Below are 21,342 nucleotides of genomic sequence, written 5' to 3'. Positions count from 1 at the left end.
ACAAAATGGAGAGGAAGGTACAGAAATTTCCCATAATACCCCTGCCGCTACACAATGCACAGTCTCCACTGTTGTCAATATACTCCACCAGAATAGTACATTTGTTACTGTTGATGAGTCTATATTAATGCATCGTAATTACCAAAGTCCATAGTTTTCCTTGAGTTTCACTCTTGGTGTACATTCTGTGAGTTTGGACAAGTGTACAATGATGTATAACCATCATTATAATACCATATAGTATAGTATTTTCATTCCCCTGAAAGTCCTTTGTGTCTCTCTCTTCATTCCTCCCCTTGGTCCCCACTAGCAATATCTGATCTGGCTTTTTATTTTTTAAGATTATTTATTTATTTATTTGACAGAGAGACATCACACATAGGCAGAGAGGCAGGCAGAGAGAGATGGGGAAGCAGGCTCCCCGCTGAGTAGAGAGCCCAGTGTGGGACTCGATCCCAGGACCCTGAGATCGTGACCCGAGCCGAAGGCAGTGGCTTAACCCACTGAGCCACCCAGGCTTCCCTGTTTTTTTTTTTTTGTTGTTGTTGTTTGTTTGTTTTTAATATTTATTTATTTTGGAGAGAGAGACACACGTGATTGCTGGAGGAGGGGCAGACTCCCCATTCAGTGTGGAGCCTGAAGCATGGCTGATCTCACAACCCTGAGATCATGACCTGAGTAGAAATCCAGTCAGGCGCTTAACCGACTTAGCCAACCAGGCACCCCTTCTTTCCTTGGTAATATGTATCTAAGATTCTTCCATGTCTTTTAATAGCTTACCTGCTAATTTCTTTTTAGTTCTGAATAATATCCATTGTCTGGATGTGCCATGGTTTATTTATCTGCTTACCTACTGAAGGGTATCTTGCTTGCTTCTAAGTTTTGGCAGATAGGAATAAAGCTGCTGTAATCACCTGTGTGCAGATTTGCATATGGGTATTTGGATAAGTACCAGATATTTTCATAAATACCAAGGAACACAATTGGTATAACATACGGCAAGAGTATGCTCAGTTTTTTAAGAAACTGCCAAACTGTCTCCAAACTGCAAAACTGTCTTCCAAAGCAGTTTTACCATTTTGCATTCCTACTAGCAATGTATGAGAGTTCCTGTTGCTCCACAGTATCACCAGCATTTGCTGTTGTCACTGTTCCAGATTTTGGCCATTCTAAGGTGTGTAGTGGAATCTCACAGTTGTTTTAGGTTGCATTTTTTTGCTTGATATACAGTGAACATCTTTGCCATCTGTGTATCTTTGGTGAGGTATCTGTTAAGGTCTTTGGCCCATTTTAAATCAAACTGTTTTGGTTTCTTACTATAGAATTTCGAGAGTTCTTTGTTTTAGGTAACAGTCCTTTATCAGATGTCTCATCTGCAAATTTCTCTCGGTCTGACTTGTCTCTTCATTCTCTTGACATTCTCTTTTCAAGAGCAGAAATTTTTTATTTTAATTAAGCCTTGCTTAGCAATTTCTTTTGTGATGTTGCTTTTGATTTTGTTTGTAAAAAGTCATCACCATACCCCCTTGTCATCTGGGTCTCCTCCTATGTTATCTTCTAAGAGTTTTACCATTTTGCATTTTTATTTAGGTCTGATCCATTTTGAGTTAATTTTTGTGAAGGGTGGAAGGTCTGTGTCTATTATTATTATTATTTTTTATATGTCGATATCCATTTTTTTTTTTTTTTTGCATCATTTGTTGAAGAGACAGTCTTTGTTCCACTCTATTGCCTTAGCACCCTTGTGTTGAAGATCAGGTGATTATATTTATGGAGGTCTTTTTCTGGGCTCTCTGCGCTGTTTCATTGATCTTTTAGTTCTTTTACCAGCACACTGTCTTGATTACTGTTAGGTTTACAGTAACTCTTCAAGTTGTAGCATCAGTCCTCTAACATTGTTTTTTCCCCCTCGAGTATTATCTTGGCCATTCTGGGTCTTTTCCTGTTTATATATGCGTAGAATCAGTTTGTTGATATCTATAAAATAACTTTCTGAGATTTGGATTGGGGTTGTATTAAATCTATTTTTTTGTTTTCTGTTTATTTAGTATAACAGATGTTTATTTGGTATACAAATATTACAGCACTGTCCTATGTCTTGGTTATAAGGAAGAGAAAAGACATATGCCCTACCCTCAAGACATTTGCCATCTACCTTCTGGTAAGCGTATGTTCTCTCATGGTATGCGTCTCTCCCTTCCTTACTTCCTTCCTCTCTCTCCTTCCTCTGTCTTCCTCTCTCTGTCTTGCTCTCCCCCTGTCTCCCTTCCCCTCCATGGACAATCACCTATAAGGATCATTTTTCCATAGTGACAGTACTACAAGAGGAATTGAACAAAGCACTTGGAGAGGAAACAATGATTCATTTGTCTTGTATACATTAGGAAGTGGTTCAAAGAAAAGGTCACATTAGAACTAGGGCCTGAAGGAGACATTTTCAGAAGCTAGGGATAGAAGGACAGATTGAAGGACATTCCAAGAATGGGAATAGCATGGGCGCAAACAAAGCATTGTACAAGTGCATGGTGTGTTCTGGGAAATGTTAGTAATTTAAGGTTTCTGGGGGTGACACTTTTCACACTTTTTAATGTAACACTTTTCAACTGTGAGTCTTTTTTTGTATTTTAATTCATTTACTGAGCACTTGGCAAGATGAGGTACACAAAGAAATAAATAGCATTGGGCTTTACCCTCAAGAATTTACAGTTTCACTGGAAAGTTACAGCAGTAAAAATTGTATGGGAAACAGTTTAGATGTTTTAAAATTTTACTCAAGTTCCTTCTAGTTTATACACACATACACATATGTGTATGTATGTATATACACACACATATATATGTAATTCTCAATGGGAAAATTATCCTAGCAGTTTCTGCCCAGGTTATTTTGTACAAGGTAGCAAAATGTTTTGATTTCCATGGATCTTTGAAAACAGTTGCTTGAAGGGCATTTAGAATCATGGGATGATTAAATTATATGTACCATCTCTGTATGTATGGGTAATTTCAGTCCTGAGTTCCTATCTGAGAATGTTTCAGGTTAGGTAATGCTTACCCAAGTGTCAAGGCATCACTGAATTGAATGCCATCTCTTCCATGAAACCTTTCCTCGAAGAAGAAGTGGTTTTCCTTGCTTCTAAATTCCCACAACATTTTATTGTTATCTGAGGGCAACTTGTATGTTTTCTTTCCTGTTATATGGGTAGTTGTCTGATAATCTACATGGGAAGCATTTTTAGGCTTTTATAAATCTCTGTATCCATCCCCTTCCCACACTCACCCAGTGTCTTACACATTTTAGACATTCTGTAACAATTTCATGAATGATCTGTTACCTTTTTTTGGTGGATACAATATGAGAAACTGCTGTGGGAATAAAGAGTATCCAGTACTTTCTAAAGAAACCTTTGTAAAATATTCTTTTGCTGTATCTCATCCTCCTAAGAATCGAGTAAAAGATATTATTCCCCACTTTACAGGTAAGGCAGCCGAGGCTTAATAGAATAATAAATCCTAGGGCTTGAAGGAACTTTAATGCTATTCTATCTACAATTAGCATCTGTCTGTGCAGGCCCTAGAATAGGAGAACAGTGTAGATGGATAAGCCTTGTGCCGACAGCCAAGGCAGCAGTTTATGGACAGATTCCAAAGAAGATGATTCTCTTGTTCAGCCCACTTTCTTCTGAGCCTTTAATGTATTCTCTTAGATTTAAGAGAGAAAAGAAGGAAAAGGGAGAAGAGCTACACAAAAGTATTTGTATAAGCTTATTTCATTTTTGTATATAAGACAAAAACATCACAGTAGCGAGTGAAAGAAAACACAAAACTGGCTTAAGCAGGAAAAAAGTAGGAGAGGGGACATTTATGGTCTCTCAGAGTGGGGAAGTTTGAGAGTAGATACAGCCCCAAATACCACGTTACAGGGCCTCGGGCAGGTCTTCCTTTTTGTCTGTCTCCTGGCTTTTCCTTTCTCTATGTTTGCTCCATTTTCAGGCAGTGTCTCTTTTTACTGAGGAAGTAGCTGGAAGAGAGAGTATGCCTTTTCTCCAGCTCCAGCCAGAGATTTAAGATTAACTTTGACTGGGTCATGGGCCTATCCCTAATAACATCTCTTTGGTCATAAGAGTGCCACAGTTGGCCATGCCTGAGTCATGGGAGGTGGAGTAGAGTTCCCAGCTCTACCTGAGCCACGTAGAGAGTTGAACACATGGTTTTCAAAGGGGTGTCAGTTGTTCTGACAAGAGGAAGGGGGGAGGGCTGGGTGGGCTCCAGGAATAGATGCCCACTGTACCTGCCTGGAGTGTGTAGCTCAAATATCTATCTGTCTATTTTTTTTTTATTTTATTTATTTGACAGAGAGAAATCACAACTAGGCAGAGAGGCAGGCAGAGAGAGAGGAGGAAGCAGGCTCCCTGTGGAGCAGAGAGCCCGATGTGGGGCTCGATCCCAGGACCCTGGGATCATGACCTGAGCCGAAGGCAGAGGCTTTAACCCACTGAGCCACCCAGGTGCCCCCTATCTGTCTATTTTTTAAAAGATTTATTCATTCATTGGGGGGGGGGTGGGTGGGAGCACTCTGTGTTGGGGGAAGGAGCAGCAGAAGGAAAGAGAGAATCCCAAGCAGACTCCCTGCTGATCCCATGACCCATGAGATCATGACCTGAGATTGAACTCACAAGTTGGATGCTTAACCCACTGAGCCACCCAGGTGCCCCCCAAATACAGTTCTAATGGCAATAGAGTCACCTTGACTTACGTGTTTTTGACTTGAGTGGCAGTGGCACAGACTGGTGTAGCAAAGGGGGTTTTAACTTTCAAGAAGGAATGGATTGTTTGACTCTGGAACTTCAGTAAAGACTTGATTCAAGTGGTTCTTTTTATTTGGTTCAGAGTATTGTAGGTGAAACAGCGGATACTCTGGGTTTCACTAGGACAACATTTTTACATTTGCAGAAAACTTCATTTCATTCGTGTAAATTGGAAATTATGATCCACTCAGAACAATGCAAGGTATTTTTATCTATAGCCTCCAGAATGGAAACTTGGCTTATTCAGTGTTGGTTATCTCTGACAGGTAAGGAAAGAAGAAGAAGAAGGAAAAAAACGTAGGCCAGGAGTTCACAGTGGAAGTTGTGTTTGTGCTTCTTGATGAGGAGTAGCATTGCTGGTACTCACCTTGAGGGAGAAGAGGATGAAAAAAAAATGAGGTGATTGTAAAACTTCATTAGGCACAATGGGCACAGTTTCCTGTGTGTCTTCTCTCTCCTTTTTTTTTTTTTTTTTAAGATTTTATTTATTTATTTGACAGACAGAGATCACAAGTAGGCAGAGAGGCAGGCAGAGAGAGGGAGAGGGGGAGAAGCAGGCTCCCTGCTGAGGGGAGAGCCCGACTCGGGACTCGATCCCAGGACTCTGGGATCATGACCTGAGCCGAAGGCAGCGGCTCAACCCACTGAGCCACCCAGGCGCCCCCTGTGTGTCTTCTCTTTATGCCAAGGGCTGAACACCTGTTCTCAGAGTAGGACCTACTTGTCTGCTGCCGGCAAGCTTTTTCTAGCTTGAAGTCCTTTATGAAACCTTGGATTAGATCATTTTCATAATCATGTTTAAACTGCACTTAAAGCTTTTGTCTAAAGTCTTCTATGTTTCTGCTTCTCTGCAGAGCTGCTTAAAATTCTGACTTCTAAGGACTGAGGAATCCTGTGTCTCGGACATTTGGAGGATAATCAGAATAATGTGTGAACCTAGTTCAGTCCTTGCACAGAGTCTTTTAAACAGGTTTCACTACAATGCAAACATGCTTTCCATGTCTGGGACTGTTAGAATAAGAATTTTTGCAATTACAAATAACACACGTGGCAAATTTCTCATCATATTCATGATATCACTGATTCAGTCAATGGTGTTTTTTTTCATTGTTGTTGTTGTTTTTTAGTGTCTACGCTGAACTATGCACCATGCCAAGTCTTGAGAATATAGAAATGAAAACTATTTGTGATTCCCAAAGAGTCTAGGATCTAAGGAAGTGAAAACCCATCATTAAAATATGTGTGTGTCATGTTGGGATGGATAGAGGTATTTATTAGAGGAACCCACCTGAGGGGCAAATGATCCAGCCAGAGGACAGACATGCAGGCAGTAAAGGCCTGGGAGAGGTGATCTTGAATATTGATTATCTACAAAGTGTAGGTGGAACATGTGGTGAGGGAAATGGTGAGAGATTAGGCTTCGATGGTTAGATATTTTATTTTACCCTGAAAGGTGACAGATACCTAAGGAATCTAAGTAGGTAAGTGGTATAATCAGATTGACACTTTATTTTGCTGTTTATTTTTTGAACAGACAGTGTCCTTATATGGTTTAGAAAAAATTATAGAAGGGTGTATAGTGAAAAATTTTTATTTACCTGATAGCCTTCCTCTCAAATAACCACTACACGAGTTTCTTTCTTTTTTTTTTTTTAATTTATTTATTTGACAGACAGAGATCACAAGTAGGCAGAGAGTCAGACAGAGAGCGAGAGAGAGGGGGAAGCAGGCTCCCTGCAGAGCAGAGAGCCCGACACGGGGCTCTATCCCAGGACCCTGAGATCATGACCCGAGCTGAAGGCAGAGGATTTAACCCACTGAGCCACTGAGGTGTCCCACTATACGAGTTTCTTATATGTCTTCCCAGAGTTCTGTTCTGCAAATAGAAGCAAATACAAAAATAGGTGAATCTGTATTCTTCCTCCGCCTCCTTTTCACACAAATGATAGCATACCTTGCTTACTATGGTACATCTTGCTTTGGTCCCTTTAGCTCTTTGTCTTGGCAACCTCTCTCCATATTAATTTATTACAAGTGTCTTTTTTCTTTTCTTTTTTTTTTTTTAAAGATTTTATTTATTTATTTGACAGAGATCACAAGTAGGCAGAGAGGCAGGCAGAGAGAGCGAGAGAGAGAGGAGGAAGCAGGCTTCCCGCTGAGCAGAGAGCCCGATGCCAGGCTCCATCCCAAGACCCTGGGACCATGCCCTGACCAGAGGCAGAGACTCAGCTCAGAGGCTCACCCACTGAGCCACCCAGGCGCCCCAACAAGTGTCTTTTTTCTTGTTTTCAATCTTTTTCCTTTCTTATGGCTGCTTAATCCCCCTCCCCTCAATTCATCAAAAAAATACACTGGGTTCCACTGCTTTTTAAAACATTCTCTGAAGGGCTTCTGGGTGGCTCAGTTGGTTGAGCCTCTGACTCTTGATTTTGGCTCAGGTCGTGATCTCAAGGTTGTGAGATCTAGCCCTGCTTAGGCTCCGTGCTAGGTGTGGAGCCTGCTTAAAATTCTCTCCCTCCCTTCCTTTACCCCTCCCCACTTGTGCTCTCTCTAAAAAAATAAAATAAAACATTCTCTGAGATTGGTCACTCCCTCAAATTAGCAGTGATTTCTCTCTTATTTCTCCAACTACTTCCATTTCCCCCTTCTCACTCCAACTCTTTGTAGTTTGATTTCTATCTCAATAAGTTCAGTGAAATCTATTTTCACAAGTTACAAGCGATCTATTTTAGTTTTATAGTCTCTTACTGATTAATGTGTGACGGTGAAGAAGATTTAGCATAATACTGGAAAGAGATTTTCAAGATTTAGATAAATCCAGACATGGAATTGGTTATATCATAAAAGCAGAACTTTTCCAATCACTGGCATTTCTGGTAATGTACACAGGCTCTGTCCCCTGATTTATCTGCTTCTGATGCTAGTTCCGCCTGCTGTGAATTCTGAATGCTGCATCAAATGAAGTGGACTGAAGGCAACCACCATGAATTCCTTCTTGCTAACTCAAGCATATTATGACTTGTTGGAAAGATCTTGAGGGCTTATGGAATTCTGGGAGTCCTGATACTGGTTAGCGACCACAGTGACTGGGGATTATGAAGGGCAGCATTGTTCTAGTGAGAGTAGTCTCATCAGACCCTGCCTTGTATTAATACCTTTCCTTTGGTTATGGTAACACTATTTGCAGATCCAGTGTTTTGCCAGATATGGAGATAGTGCACAGCCTGACCCCTTTCCCAGTTTTATTTTTATTTTTTGTTTTGTTTTGTTTTCGTCATCTTGGGATTATTCTTGGGAACTGGCTCTTTATTTTGAAAGCTGGTAAATAAGGGGAAAGAGTCAAGAATTTATCTTGCCTTTCCCATGAATATACCACTGAGTAGCTAAATAACTGAGTAGGAGAAGTTTCTCTATAGAAGCATTTCAGCAATAAATGAAGATGTGTTAGAATTGGAATATCATTTTGCAACCTATGATGAATTGAACTTCGATGGCATCAGAAAAGAGAGTAACCCATACTTTCTGTGCTTCTTGATGAGGAAGACAACCCCATCTACAGAGGATCCTTACTCCCCCCAAATCAAACCTGAATCTGATAAAGCCTCCAGATTCAGCTATCTATTTTCAGGAGGTACAGAGGACTGGGGATAATGATAAACTACATTATAAGGTTGCAGTTAACAAAAATCTTGACTGTAGGATTCTCTCTTTGACAAATGACCCAGTTTCTTCAACAAGTAAATTGCAAGGGAAGAAAGAGGTAATGGGGGAACCTATAGATTTAGATTCCTAAATGCCATATTTTACAAAAAAGAAAAACCATAACAACTATAATGACATTAGGAGAAGGAAAGGAATGGTGAGTTGGGGGAAATTGGAAGCGGAGATGAAGCATGAGAGACTGTGGACTCTGAGAAACAAACTAGGGTTTTGAGGGGAGGTGGAGGGGGATTAGGTGAGTCTGGTGGTGGGTATTATGGAGGGCATGTATTGCATGGAGCACTGGGTGTGGTGCATAAACAATGAATCTTGGAACACTGAAAAAATAAAATTAAAAAACTATAATGTTTAGGGATGCATAGTTAATTAAAAGTGAATAAAATAAGGTAACAATATATAATAGTCTGGATAGTACAGTATGGTGACTGTAGTTAATAATATTATATTATGTATTTGAAAGTTGCTAAAAGAGATCTTAAAAGTTCTTATCACAGCATTGGGGAGGGTATGTGTGGTGGTGAGCGTTGTATATTGTGTAAGACTGATGAATCATGGACCTGTACCCCTGAAACAAATAATAAAATTTATGTTAAAAATAAAAAAAGGTCTTATCACAAGAAAACAGTTTAACTGTGGTAGTGAATGTTGACTAGGCTTGTGTTGATCATTTCATAATATATATATAAATTTTGAATTATGTTGTATACCTGGAACTAATATAATATCATGTAATCAATTATATCTTAAAAATAAGAAGTTGGGACAGTGGTTTTTCTCTGGTGAGGGGGAGGATTTGTGTTCAAGATGGGCATAGGAAGGGCTTTTGGAGTGACTAGCAAGATATTTTCATGGAGGGGGGTTACAAGGATCTTTAGCTTACAGTTTATTAAGCAATATATTTAACACTTTTTAAAATATTTGTTATAACTAAAAAAGATTTTAGGTTTTAGATGGTGTAGTAAAGTTGTTTCCATTCTCCTCCTAAAACAAGAACAATAACAAAAACAGCCTTATGCCCTGAATTGTCCAAGCAGTGATCTGTAAGATGCACTAAAAACATCACTAGAATAAATTTGAAATATTGTACTGGTTAACTCGGGTCTCCACCTGATTCCTTATAGAACTGACAAAAAGTACACAGTATTTTTTAGAGAAATAAAAAGCCATGCCTTTCTGGAGCTGACCAGTCTTTTAAAAAAATATTTTTTATTAAAAATTTCTTTTTAATATGTAATTGACCAGTTTAAAAAAAATTTTTTTTAAGACTTTATTTATTTATTTGACACAGAGAGAGGGGAGGCAGCAGGTAGGGGAGAAGCAGGCTCCCTGCTGAGCAAGGAGCCAGATGTGGGACTCATCTCAGGACTCTGGGATCATGACCTGAACCAAAGGCAGCCGCTTAACCAACTGAGTCAACCAGGTGCCTTACTGCCTTTTTTTAACCTCTTCCTCTCCCCACCCCCTGTCTGTGGCAACCACCAATCTGTTCTTTGTATCTGTGAGCTTGGTTTTTGTTTGTTTAGATTCCACATAGAACAGAGATCTACGTTGTTTGTCTTTCTCTGACTTATTTTACTTAGCATAATGCTCTCAAAGTCCATCCATGTTGTAAATGGCAAGACTTCATTCTTTTTTATGATTGAATGATACATATATGATGCATATGATTTAAAAGGACGTATATTTACACACACATACACACATACATACATATCGCAATTTTTAAAAAATATATTTTATTTATTAGAGGGAGAGAGCATGAGGTGGGGAGGGGCAGAGGGAAAGGGAGAAGCAGACTCCCTGCTGTTCAGGGAGCCCAACACAGGGCTCAGTCCCAGGACCCCAGGATCATGATCTGAGCTGAAGGCAGACACTTAACCAACTGAGCCACCCAGGCACCCCCACACCACAATTTCTTCATCTGTTCATCCATTCATGGACACTTAGGATGCTTTCATGGCTTGGCTATTGTCAATAGTGCTACATTGAACATTGAGGTGCTAGTATAAGACTAGTGTTTTGTGGGGCACCTGGGTGGCTCTGTGGGTTAAGCCTCTGCCTTTGGCTCAGGTCATGATCTCAGGGTCCTGGGATCCCAGCCCCACATCAGGCTCTCTGCTCAGCAGGGAGTCTGCTTCCCCCTCCTTCTCTTTGCCTACCCATCTGCCTACTTGTAATCTCTCTCTCTGTTTAAAAAATAAAAAGAATAAAAAGAATTAAAAAAATAGAATAAAAAGAACACTATTCTTTTATTCTAGTACAAAAAAACTAGTGTTTTTGTACTCATGTACTAGTGTTTTGTACTAGTGTTTTAGTTACCTAGAAGTGAAATTGCTGAATTATGTGGTAGTTTTTTAAATAATTTTTAACTTTTTGAGGCGCCTCCATACTGTATTCCATTGTGGTTGCGCTAATTTACATTTCCACAAACAGTACATATGGGTTTCTCTTAGCCACATTCTTGCCAATACTTGTTACTTCTTGTTTTATTGATAGTAGCCACTGTAACAGATTTGGGGCATATTGATAATAGCCATTCTGACAGGTGTGAGGTGCTATCGCATTGTGGTTTTGATTTGCATTTCTGTGATAATGATGTTGTGCATCCTTTCATGTACCTTTTGACTATCTGTATGTTTTCTTCGGAAAGTTGTCTGTTCAGATCTTCTGCCCATTTGTTAATCAGAGTTGTTTTTTGTTTTTTGGTTCTTTTGCTGTTGAGTTGTATGGTTCTTTATACATTGTGAATATTAACTCCTCATCAGATACATGATTTGCAAAAAATGTCTACCATTCCTTAGGTTGCCTTTTTACTTTGATGATAGTTTCCTTTGCTGTATAGAAGATTTATAGTTTGGTATAGTCCCATTTGCTCATTTTTTATTTTGTTACTTTCGGTGTTGGGTTCAAAATACCATCACCAGTGCCTGTGTTAAGGAGCTTACTGCTTATGAGATTTTATGATTTCACGTCTTAGGTTCAAGTCTTTAATCCATTTTGAGTTAATTTTTGTGTATGGTATAAGATAGTGGTTTAGTTTCATTCTTTTGAACGTGGCTGTCCAGTTTTCCAATACTATTTATTGAAGAGATTTGCATTTTTCCATTTGATGTTCTTGGCCTTTCTGTTGCAAACTTGCTGACCATGTATGCATGGATTTTCCATTTCCATTCCAATTATTGAAGAGATTTGCATCTTTCCATTTGATGTTCTTGGCCTTTCTGTTGCAAACTTGCTGACCATGTATGCATGGATTTATTTCTGGGTCCACTATTCTGTTTCATTGTTTGTTTTTATGCCAGTGCCATACTCTTTACATTGCCGTGGCTTTGCAATATTGTTTGAAGTCAGGGAGCATAATGTCTATAGGCTTGTTTTTCTTTCTCAAGATGGCTTTGGCTGGTTCAGGGTCTTTTGGTTCCATACAAATTTTAGGGTTGTTTCTTCTATTTCTGTGAAAAATGCCAGTGGTATTTTGATAGGAATTGCATCGGATCATAAGGATGCTTTAAAAATATTAATTCTTCCAATCTATGAGCATGACATATCTTGTGTCGTCTTCAGTTTCTTTCCTTAATGTGGTGTTTTACGTATACAGGTCTTTCACCCCCTTGGTTAAGTTTATTGCTAGATATTTTATTATTTTTGATGGAATCATAAATGAGATTGTTTTAATTTGTATTTCTGATAGTTGGTTATTAAAGTATGGAAATGTAACAGGGTTTTTTTTTTGGTATTGATTAGTTTAACAGGTTTTTGGTGGGGTCTTTGTGGTTTTCTGTATATGTCATCTGCACATGGTGACATTTTTACTTCTTCCTTTATAATTTGGGTGTCTTCTATTTCTTTTTCTCATCTAATTATTCTGGGTAAAGCATTCAGTATTAAATTGAATAAAAGTGGCAAAAATGGGGATCCTTGTCTTATTCCTGATCTCAAAGGAAAAGCTTTTAGCTTTTTACCATTGAGTATGATGTTAGCTGTAGACTTGACATATATATGGCCTTTATTATGTTGAGGTACATTCTGTCTATACCCAGTTTATTAAGAGTTTTTATCATAAATGGATGTTGAATTTTGTCAAATGCTTTTTGGCATCTGTTGAGGTGATCATACAGTTTTTAATCATACATTTTGTTAATGTGGTATATCACATTGACTTATTTGTAGATATTGAACCAGACTTTCATCCCAGGAATAAATCCCACCTGGTCATGGTATATAATCCTTTAATGTATTGTTGAATTCAGTTTGCTGTTATTTTTTGTGTCTATGTTCATCACAGGTATTGGCCTACACTTTATTATTCTTGCAGCATCCTGTCTGCTTTCAGTGTTAGGATAATGCTGGCCTTATAAAATGAGTTTGGAAGCACTCCCTCCTCTTCAGTTTTTTGGAAGTGTTTGAGAAGAATTGGTTATAATTCTTCTTTGAATGTTAGGTAGCATTCACCAGTGAAAGGCTTCTGGTTCTGGATTTTTGTTTTTTGGGGAAGTTTTTGATTACCAGTTCCATTTCCTTAGTAGTAATCAGTCTGTTCAGATTTTCTGTTTCTTCATGATTCAGTCTGGTAGGTTGTATGTTGCTAGAAATTTTTCTGTTTCTTTTAGGTTGTCCAATTTTTGGCATATAATTATTCATCATGGTTTTTTTCTTTTTTTTTTTTTTCCAAGATTTTATTTATTTATTTGACAGAGAGAGCGCAAGTAGGCAGAGAGGCAGGCAAAGAGAGAGGGGGAAGCAGGCTCCCCGCCAAGCAGAGAGCTGGATGCTGGGCTTGATCCCAGGACCCTGAGATCAGGACCTGAGCCGAAGGCAGAGGCCCAACCCACCGAGCCACCCAGGCGCCCCGCATCGTGGTTTCTTATGATCTCTTTTATTTCAGTGGCATCACTTCTAATATCTCTTCTTTCATTTCTGATTTTATTTATTTGACTACCCTCTCTTTTTCTTGGTGAAACTTAGCTAAGATTTATCATTTTTATCTTTTCAGAGAACCAGTTTCTTAAGATAGGTGTTTAATGCTCTGAATTTCTCTTAGAATTTCTTTGCTGCATCCCATAAATTTTTTTTTTAATATTTTATTTATTTGACAGAGAGAAATCACAACCAGGCAGAGAGGCAGGCAGAGAGAGAGGAGGAAGCAGGCTCCCCGCGGAGCAGAGAGCCCGACGCGGGGCTCGATCCCAGGACGCTGGGATCATGACCTGAGCCGAAGGCAGAGGCTTTAACCCACTGAGCCACCCAGGCGCCCCTGCATCCCATAAATTTTGATTTATTTCCATTTTTGTTTGTCTCATTGTATTAAAAAAATTTTTTTTTATTTCTTCTTTGATCTCTTGATTGGTTGATGGCAAGTTGTTTAATTTTCCTCTATCTGAATTTTCCCGTTTTCTTTGTGGAATTGATTTCTAGTTTCATATCATTTGTGCTTGGAAAAGATGCTTAATATGATTTCAGTCCTCTTAAAAAATTAAGACTTGTTTCATGGTCTAACATGTGATCTGTCCTGGAGACTGTTCCATGTGCACTTGAGAAGAATGTGTATATTTCTTTTGCTTTTGGTTGGGTTCTGTATATGTATATGTTAAGTTCATCTGGTCTAATATGTTGTTTAAGGTTGCTGTTTCCTTGTTGATTTTCTGTCTGGGTGATCTATCCATTGATGTAAATGGGATATGAAGCCCCCAGTTATTATTGTGTTGCTGTCTGTTTTTCTCTCTAGGTCTGTTAATATTGGTTTATTTATTTAGGTGCTCCCATATTGGCTACATAAATTTTTCCAAATGTTAAATCTTTTTGTTGGGTTGGTCCCTTTATCATTATGTAGTTCTCCTTGTGTTTTATTGTTGTCTCTGTTTAATTTTTTTAATTTTTTAAAAAGATTTTATTTATTTGAGAGACAGAGATCAGAAGTAGGCAGAGAGGCAGGCAGAGAGAGAAGCAGTCTCCCTGCTGAGCAGAGAGCCCGATGTGGTTCTTGATCCCAGGACCTTGAGATCATGACCTGAGCCAAAGGCAGAGGCTTAACCCTCTGAGCCACCCAGGTGCTCTTGTAGTCTCTATTTTATTTATTTATTTATTTATTAAAAGATTTTATTTATTTATTTGATACAGAGAGATCACAAGTAGGCAGAGAGGCAGGCAGAGAGAGAGGGGGGAAGCAGGCTCCCTGCTGAGCAGAGAGCCCGATGCAGGGCTTGATCCCAGGACCCTGAGACCATGACCTGAGCCAAAGGCAGAGGCTTAACCCACTGAGCCACCCAGGCGCCCCTTGTAGTCTCTATTTTAAAGTTGGTTTTGTCTGATATAAGTATAGCTACTCCAGCTTCCTATTGGTTTCCATTTTCATGGAGTATCTTTCTCCTTCCCTTCACTTTCAGTCTCTGTGTGTCCTTATATTTCAGGTTAGCGTCTTGTAGACTGCATAGAGATAGGTCTTGTTTTTAATTTATTCAGCCACTCTATGTCTTTTGATTGGAGAACTCAGACCATTTACATTTCAGATAATTATTGGTAGGTATGTACTTACTGCCATTTGTTCACTATTTTCTGGCTTTTTTGGTTATGTCTTTCTGTTCATCTTTTATTCTCTTGCTCTCCTTCTTTATGATTTGATGGCTTTTTTTAGTGATATGCTTATATTCCTTTTCCTTTATCCTTTGTATATTTACTATAGGTTTTCCCTTTGTGATTACCATGAGGTTTACACATAACATCTTATATCTATAACAGCCCACTTTTATGTAGATAACTTAGGTTTGATTGCGTTCTAAGGCTTAATATTTTTACTCCCTGCTGCCATGTTTCATGTTTTTGGTATTTCTTTATATATCTTTTCATCTAACTTATCCCTTAACTAATTCTTGTAATGAGTTGTTTTTACTACTTTTGTCTTTGAAACTTTATACTAGCTTTTATAAGTGTTTAATCTACTATGTTTACTCTATATTTCTAAATGTCATAAATTTCCTTTTCTTGTGGCTGTTTAATTTTCTGTTGTGTGGATAGCCCACAATTTATTTAACTTGTCCACTACTGATGGACATTTAGTTTATTGCCAATCTTTTTCTGTTAAAAACAGAGCTGTAATAAGTTGGATTATTTATTCACCATTTATTCATTATCCAATATTTATTTATTATTTATTTATTGGATACTTATTATCCAATAAATTGGATACCAAGGGCTGACATTTCAGAAAGTTCTATAGCTACTTAAATATTTGTTGAATGAATGAATGAATAGAAGATAAATGGCTTTCAGAGGAGCAAGGAGGGATGTGAAAGGTTAAGACTGGAGACAGGGTGACTGGTTGTGAGGCTCTTGCTGGAATAGAAGGAGGGGAGAGATCCAGTAAGAGGGAGTGACCTCTGTAATGCTGGGATTAGGGGACAGGAGTAGTCAAGCATGATTTCTTAGAGTACTGGTAATACATTGGACAAATAATAAGACATTTATTACCTATATGTCATAGAAAAAGAGCATTGGGAAATATATGCACAGAATTAAAGACAGCCACTAGTAACGGAAGTCAATGGAAATAGTAGGAATCAGTGATTGTAGATTGCTGCTTTCTGTTTCTTTTAATCTTGTTTTTCTAGGTCTTCTGCTGTTATTGCTAAGTCACATTCTTTCTTTTTATTCCAACTAGTTATCTCTCTTTGGCTTCCTTTTTTTCCTTCTTCAATCTGAACCCTTATTTTATAGATTAGAGGCTTCACAATTCTTATGCTGCTGGGAGGTCGATGAATTGATTTTTCACTCAGCTGATTAGAAAGTAAGATACTGTGTCTGCAGATGGTATGATTGTGTTCTTTTTAAAAAAAATTAAGATAGAATGACATAACAGAAAATTCACCCTTATAACTTGAACAATTCAGTGTTTCCCAGCTCATTCACAAGGTTTCACAACCATCATCAGTAATTCCAGAACATTCTATCACTCCCCCCCCAAACACTATATTTATTAACAGTCATTCCCCATTTTTTTTCCCCCTCCAACCCCTGGCAACTACTAATCTACTTTATGTCTCCTTGGATTTATCCGTTCTGGGCATTTCATATGAATGAACTCATACAATATGTGGCCTTTTGTGAGTAGATTATTTCACTTAGCATAATGTTTTCAAGGTTCATCCATATTGTAGTATGTATTGGTACTTCATTCCTTTTTATGGCTGAATGATATTCCATTTAGTGGATATACCATATTTTGTTTATCTGTCATTTGATGGACTTTTGAGTTTCCATTTTTTGACTATTCTGAATATTACTGCTATGAACATTTGAAGAAGTTTTTTTCATGGATGTTTGTTTTCATTTATCTTGGATATATATCTAGGAGTAAAATTGTACCATATGGTGACTCTTTATTTAGATTTTTGAAGAACCAAGAGACTGTTTTCTAAAGCAGCTGCATTGTTTTACATTCTTACCAGCAATGTATGAAGATTCCAATCCCTTGTCAACACTTGTTATTGTCAATGTTTTGGGTTATAGCCATGCTAGTGGGCATGAAGTAGAATCTCTTTTTAGTTTTTACTTACATTTCCCTAACGAGTCATGATGTTGAGCATAGGCCTACATTTCTTAACTGAATAGTTTTGGTGCAATCCCTAGGCACTATGTTTAGTGATGGAAATACAGATATGAACAAGGCAATCCAATGGCTTCTTAGAGTTTAGAGTTTATGTGAGACAGTATATAGAAGCAAAGTAATTGCAGTTAGAGTTTTAATAAGGACTCAATTAAGGACAAGGACGTAATAAGGACAAGACATGGTCCCTTATTAAACTTTTTAGATATTCTATTTCAGTGATTTAAGTATTTTCTGTTTCACTGGAGACACACATTCACTCAGTGGTTTTTAGGAATATTACATATGACATTTTTGCATTTGATTTTAAAAGTAATTCGATGAGAAATTACAATAAATGAGATCATATTAAAGGAAAAACATACTCAAATATATAAAGAAGTGGAATATCTCCTTGCCTTTGTACTCCAGCCATCAGCAGCTTGGTGACTATTGTTCCAGACCTGTTTCCATGGCATGTATCAAGTAGAGTTTGGACTAAAGAACTACTTGCCAAGAGGATTTTCATTTCTTTTTTCTTTTTTTAACATTTTATTTATTTAATAGAGAGCAGGAGCGAGAGCAGGAGAGAGCACAAGCAAGGGAAGCAGCAGGGGGAGAGGGAGAAGCAGGCTCCTCACTGTGCAGGGAGCCTAATATGGGGCTTGATCCCAGGAGCCTGAGATCTTGACCTGAGCCAAAGGCAGATGCTTAACAGATTGAGCCACCCAGGAGAGAGCCCGCCCTTCCTTCCTTCCTTCCTTTTTAATATTTATTTATCTCTACACACAATGTGGGTCTCGAACTTGTGACCTATAGATCGATTCATATGCTCTTCCAACTGAGCCAGCCAGGCATAGCAAGAATTCTCATTTCTGTTTGAGACTAATCCTTCCCTTTCATAGGCGTGTGGAGTGATTTTACTGATTGTGCAGTGATTTCTTTGGTGGGTATATAATAACTTTTGGGTGCTTACTGTGTGCTAGGCACTCTGCCCTTTAAACAGGTCCACTTTGACTGTGATGGCATGACTCTCCGTCTTCCCTTTCACTGCAGATGGTCCTTATCCCCGCTGGAGTGTTTACAATGGGCACAGATGATCCTCAGATAAAGCAAGATGGGGAAGCACCTGCCAGGAGAGTTGCTATCGATGCCTTTTACATGGATGCCTATGAAGTCAGTAATGCTGAATTTGAGAAGTTTGTGAACTCAACTGGCTATTTGACTGAGGTAATAGTGTTGGGATGGGAAGGAAGAACTTGTTCTTTTCTAATGTTGATTAACCATTTTTTTATTATGTGCCTAGTACTGTGCTCTGCAGCTTATATATATTTCATCCAGTTCTCAAAGCAACCCCAGGAGGCCGGTTATTTTTCAGGTAGCAAACTGAGGATTAGAAAAGATACTTGCCCTGAGTTGCCAGCTGGTTAGTGGTGGAGCTGGGATTCAAGCCTGGCTAGTGAGATGCCAGGGTTTCTTTTCTAACCATTATGCTGTAATGTCAATGCTTTAATATACCAGAGAGTGCCACTGCCTTCTTAGGCTTTTTGACGTAGCAGATAGGATCTAAAGTAAAGCCACTTTTCCCTCTCCAAAAATTGCACTTTGGTTATTCAAGAAGCATTACATATTTCATTAAGCAATAGATGGAGAAGTATAGCTTTTTAGTTTTGTGGTTTTTTCTTTTATTCTTTTGTTTTAGAGAGAGAGAGAGAATGAACGTGTGTTGGTGGGGGTTGAGAGGGAGAGGGAGCGAGAGAATCTTAAGCAGGTTCCATGCCCAGTGCAGAGCCTGATGTGGGACTCGATCTCATGACTCTGAGATTATGACCTGAGTTGAAATCAGGATTCAGATAACCAACTGACTGAGCTACCCAGGCACTCCTGTGGTTTTATTTTAATGCCTGACAACTCATAAGCTCTCCTGTAGCAATTCCAACTTACTCTCTTGTCACTGAATCCCAAAGCAAGGTTCTGCAAGTGAATGTTACTTCTTCTTCTTCTTTTTTTTGGTGGGGGAGGGAATGTTTCTTCTAAAAGGGAGTAAGAAGAAGGGGGCTTTTTAGTTTATGAAACTTTCTCTAAGTGTCTAAAATATACTGTTTTGGGGGTGCCTGGGTGGCTCAGTCATTGAGCGTCTGCCTTTGGCTTGGGTCATGATCCCGGGGTCTTGGGATCAAGCCCCACATTGGGCTCCCTGCTTGGCTGGAGGCCTACTTCTCCCTTTCCCATTCCCCCTGCTTGTGTTCCTTCTCTCGCTGTGTCTCTCTCTGTCAAATAAATAAAATCTTTAAAAAATGAAATAAGGGCGCCTGGGTGGCTCAGTGGTTTAAGCCGCTGCCTTCGGCTCAGGTCATGATCTCAGGGTCCTGGGATCGAGTCCCACGTCGGGCTCTCTGCACTGAGGGGAGCCTGCTTCCCTCTCACTCTCTCTGCCTGCCTCTTTGCCTACTTGTGATCTCTCTCTGTCTGTCAAAATTAATAAATAAAATTAAAAAAAAAATGAAATAAGAGGGGAGCCTGGGTGGCTCAGTGGGTTAAAGCCTCTGCCTTCGGCTCAGGTCATGGTCCCAGGGTCCTGGGATTGAGGCCCGCATTGGGCTCTCTGCTCAGCAGGAAGCCTGCTTCCCTTCCTCTCTCTGTACCTGCCTCTGCCTGCTTGTGATCTCTGTCTGTCAAATAAGATAAAATCTTTAAAATTAAAATAAAATAAGATAAAATATACTGTTTTGTAGACTTTCCATTTTCTCTCACCAAAGGACTTTACCTTTGCCTTCCATTTGTGGAATCCTTGTTTTATTTCCCCCCATCCAGCCCCCAAAACAACATTTTTTCTTTTAAATAAAAAAGTAATTGCTGAAAGCAAAAAAGTGTCCCAATTTGGTTTTTCAGCATCACATTTCTTTGGAATTTCCTAAAATATACAAAGCAGTTTTCTCTTTTGTTCCTGTTTATAGTAAGCAGAAGACCCCCTTCTTTTTGTTTCATACGGATCCTTTTAGATCAGTCTCCTAGGTAGTCTACTTAAGTGAGAAGACAAGCTCCCCTCAGACTAGGGTTCTTCATAAAGAAGACAGAATAAACAGAATTTAGGGCATTCACGAATGTGGATGGGAAAGAATGACGTCTGGCTTTTTACTACCCTTTCACTCAAGTTTAGCGTTTCCTTCAATTATGAGGCCGATGACAGTAATAGTAGCAGTACCTATAACTTTGTCACCAGTAGAAATCACAAACATTTTTTGTCCTATTATTGTTGTTGTAGATATCTTGAAATATTGTTTGCATTCATCCTTCCTTTAGAAATGATAATTTTGAGACCTTCCACTAGATCTTATTTAATATCTTAATAAAGAGCATGTATATATTGCCATACTATAAATTTATTACTATTTTGAGATAACTGGTTTTCTTCATAAAAGAAAACATTTATTTATGTATTTAAACATTTCACTCTGAGAAGGAGGCCCCTAAGCTTCACCATACTGCCAGGAGGGTTCAGGGTACAAAAAGTGTTAAGAACTCCTACTTTGGATAAATGTTTCATATTTTTAGAATACTTCACAGTTTTTTTCTGTCTCTCCAACTTTCTTTTATATCATACTCCACTTACCATGTTCAAGCCCAGCTGGTCTTATTTCGATTCCTTGAAAACTCAGCGTTCTTTTCCAGCTTGAGGTCTCTGCTCGTATCCCCGCCCTGCTTGGAATTTCCTTCTCCCCATGCGTATCTCCCTTTTACTATGGCTGATTCCTTCTCATTCGGAGTCTTTGCAGCTGAATGGCCCCTTCTCAAGGAGACCTCCTCTCCCCACTCTATTGAAAAGAGGCTTTTCTTGATACTCTTTACCTTACAAGGTCAAGTAAAGTTGTAAGTATTTTCTTCCATCCTTTCTTTGACTTGAGTTTTGTCTGTGCCCCCACGTGTAATTGCCATTAAGACAGAGACTGTGCTTATTTAATACTGACCTCGTATCTCTGTCATTTAGTTCATACTCAGGCACAGAACAAAGGTGGCTGCCCAAACAGAGCAACATGTTTGAAACTTGTTCATTGAATGAAGGGATGGTTTGGGTGCTTAGGCATTTTCCCACAAAGAAAAGAGGAGGAAGTGCAGGGGTAAAGAAAAGATGATACGCTCTGATCAGGAAAAGGAGTCCGAGGTGTTTGTAAGCCCTGAACTACAGGAATCCAGTAAGCAGCTAATATCATCTAGTGAAGACAGGACTGGCCTGGA

General features: G+C 38.9%; 1 protein-coding gene across 1 annotated transcript in view; it reads left to right on the top strand.

Moving 5' to 3' along the window:
• SUMF1 (sulfatase modifying factor 1) overlaps nucleotides 1–21,342 on the top strand; it is a 105,899-nt gene that overhangs the window by 2,448 nt on the left and 82,109 nt on the right. The window contains exon 2 of the mRNA XM_045989644.1: nucleotides 18,163–18,336. Within this exon, the coding sequence (XP_045845600.1) occupies nucleotides 18,163–18,336 (174 nt within the window). The remainder of the gene's footprint in view (nucleotides 1–18,162; nucleotides 18,337–21,342) is intronic.

The sequence above is a fragment of the Meles meles genome, chromosome 20 (assembly GCF_922984935.1).
Source record: "Meles meles chromosome 20, mMelMel3.1 paternal haplotype, whole genome shotgun sequence".
Classification (NCBI taxonomy): Eukaryota; Metazoa; Chordata; class Mammalia; order Carnivora; family Mustelidae; genus Meles; species Meles meles.
The sequence above is the reverse complement of the archived record's forward strand: the minus strand, read 5'-3'. Positions and strand labels throughout refer to the sequence as shown.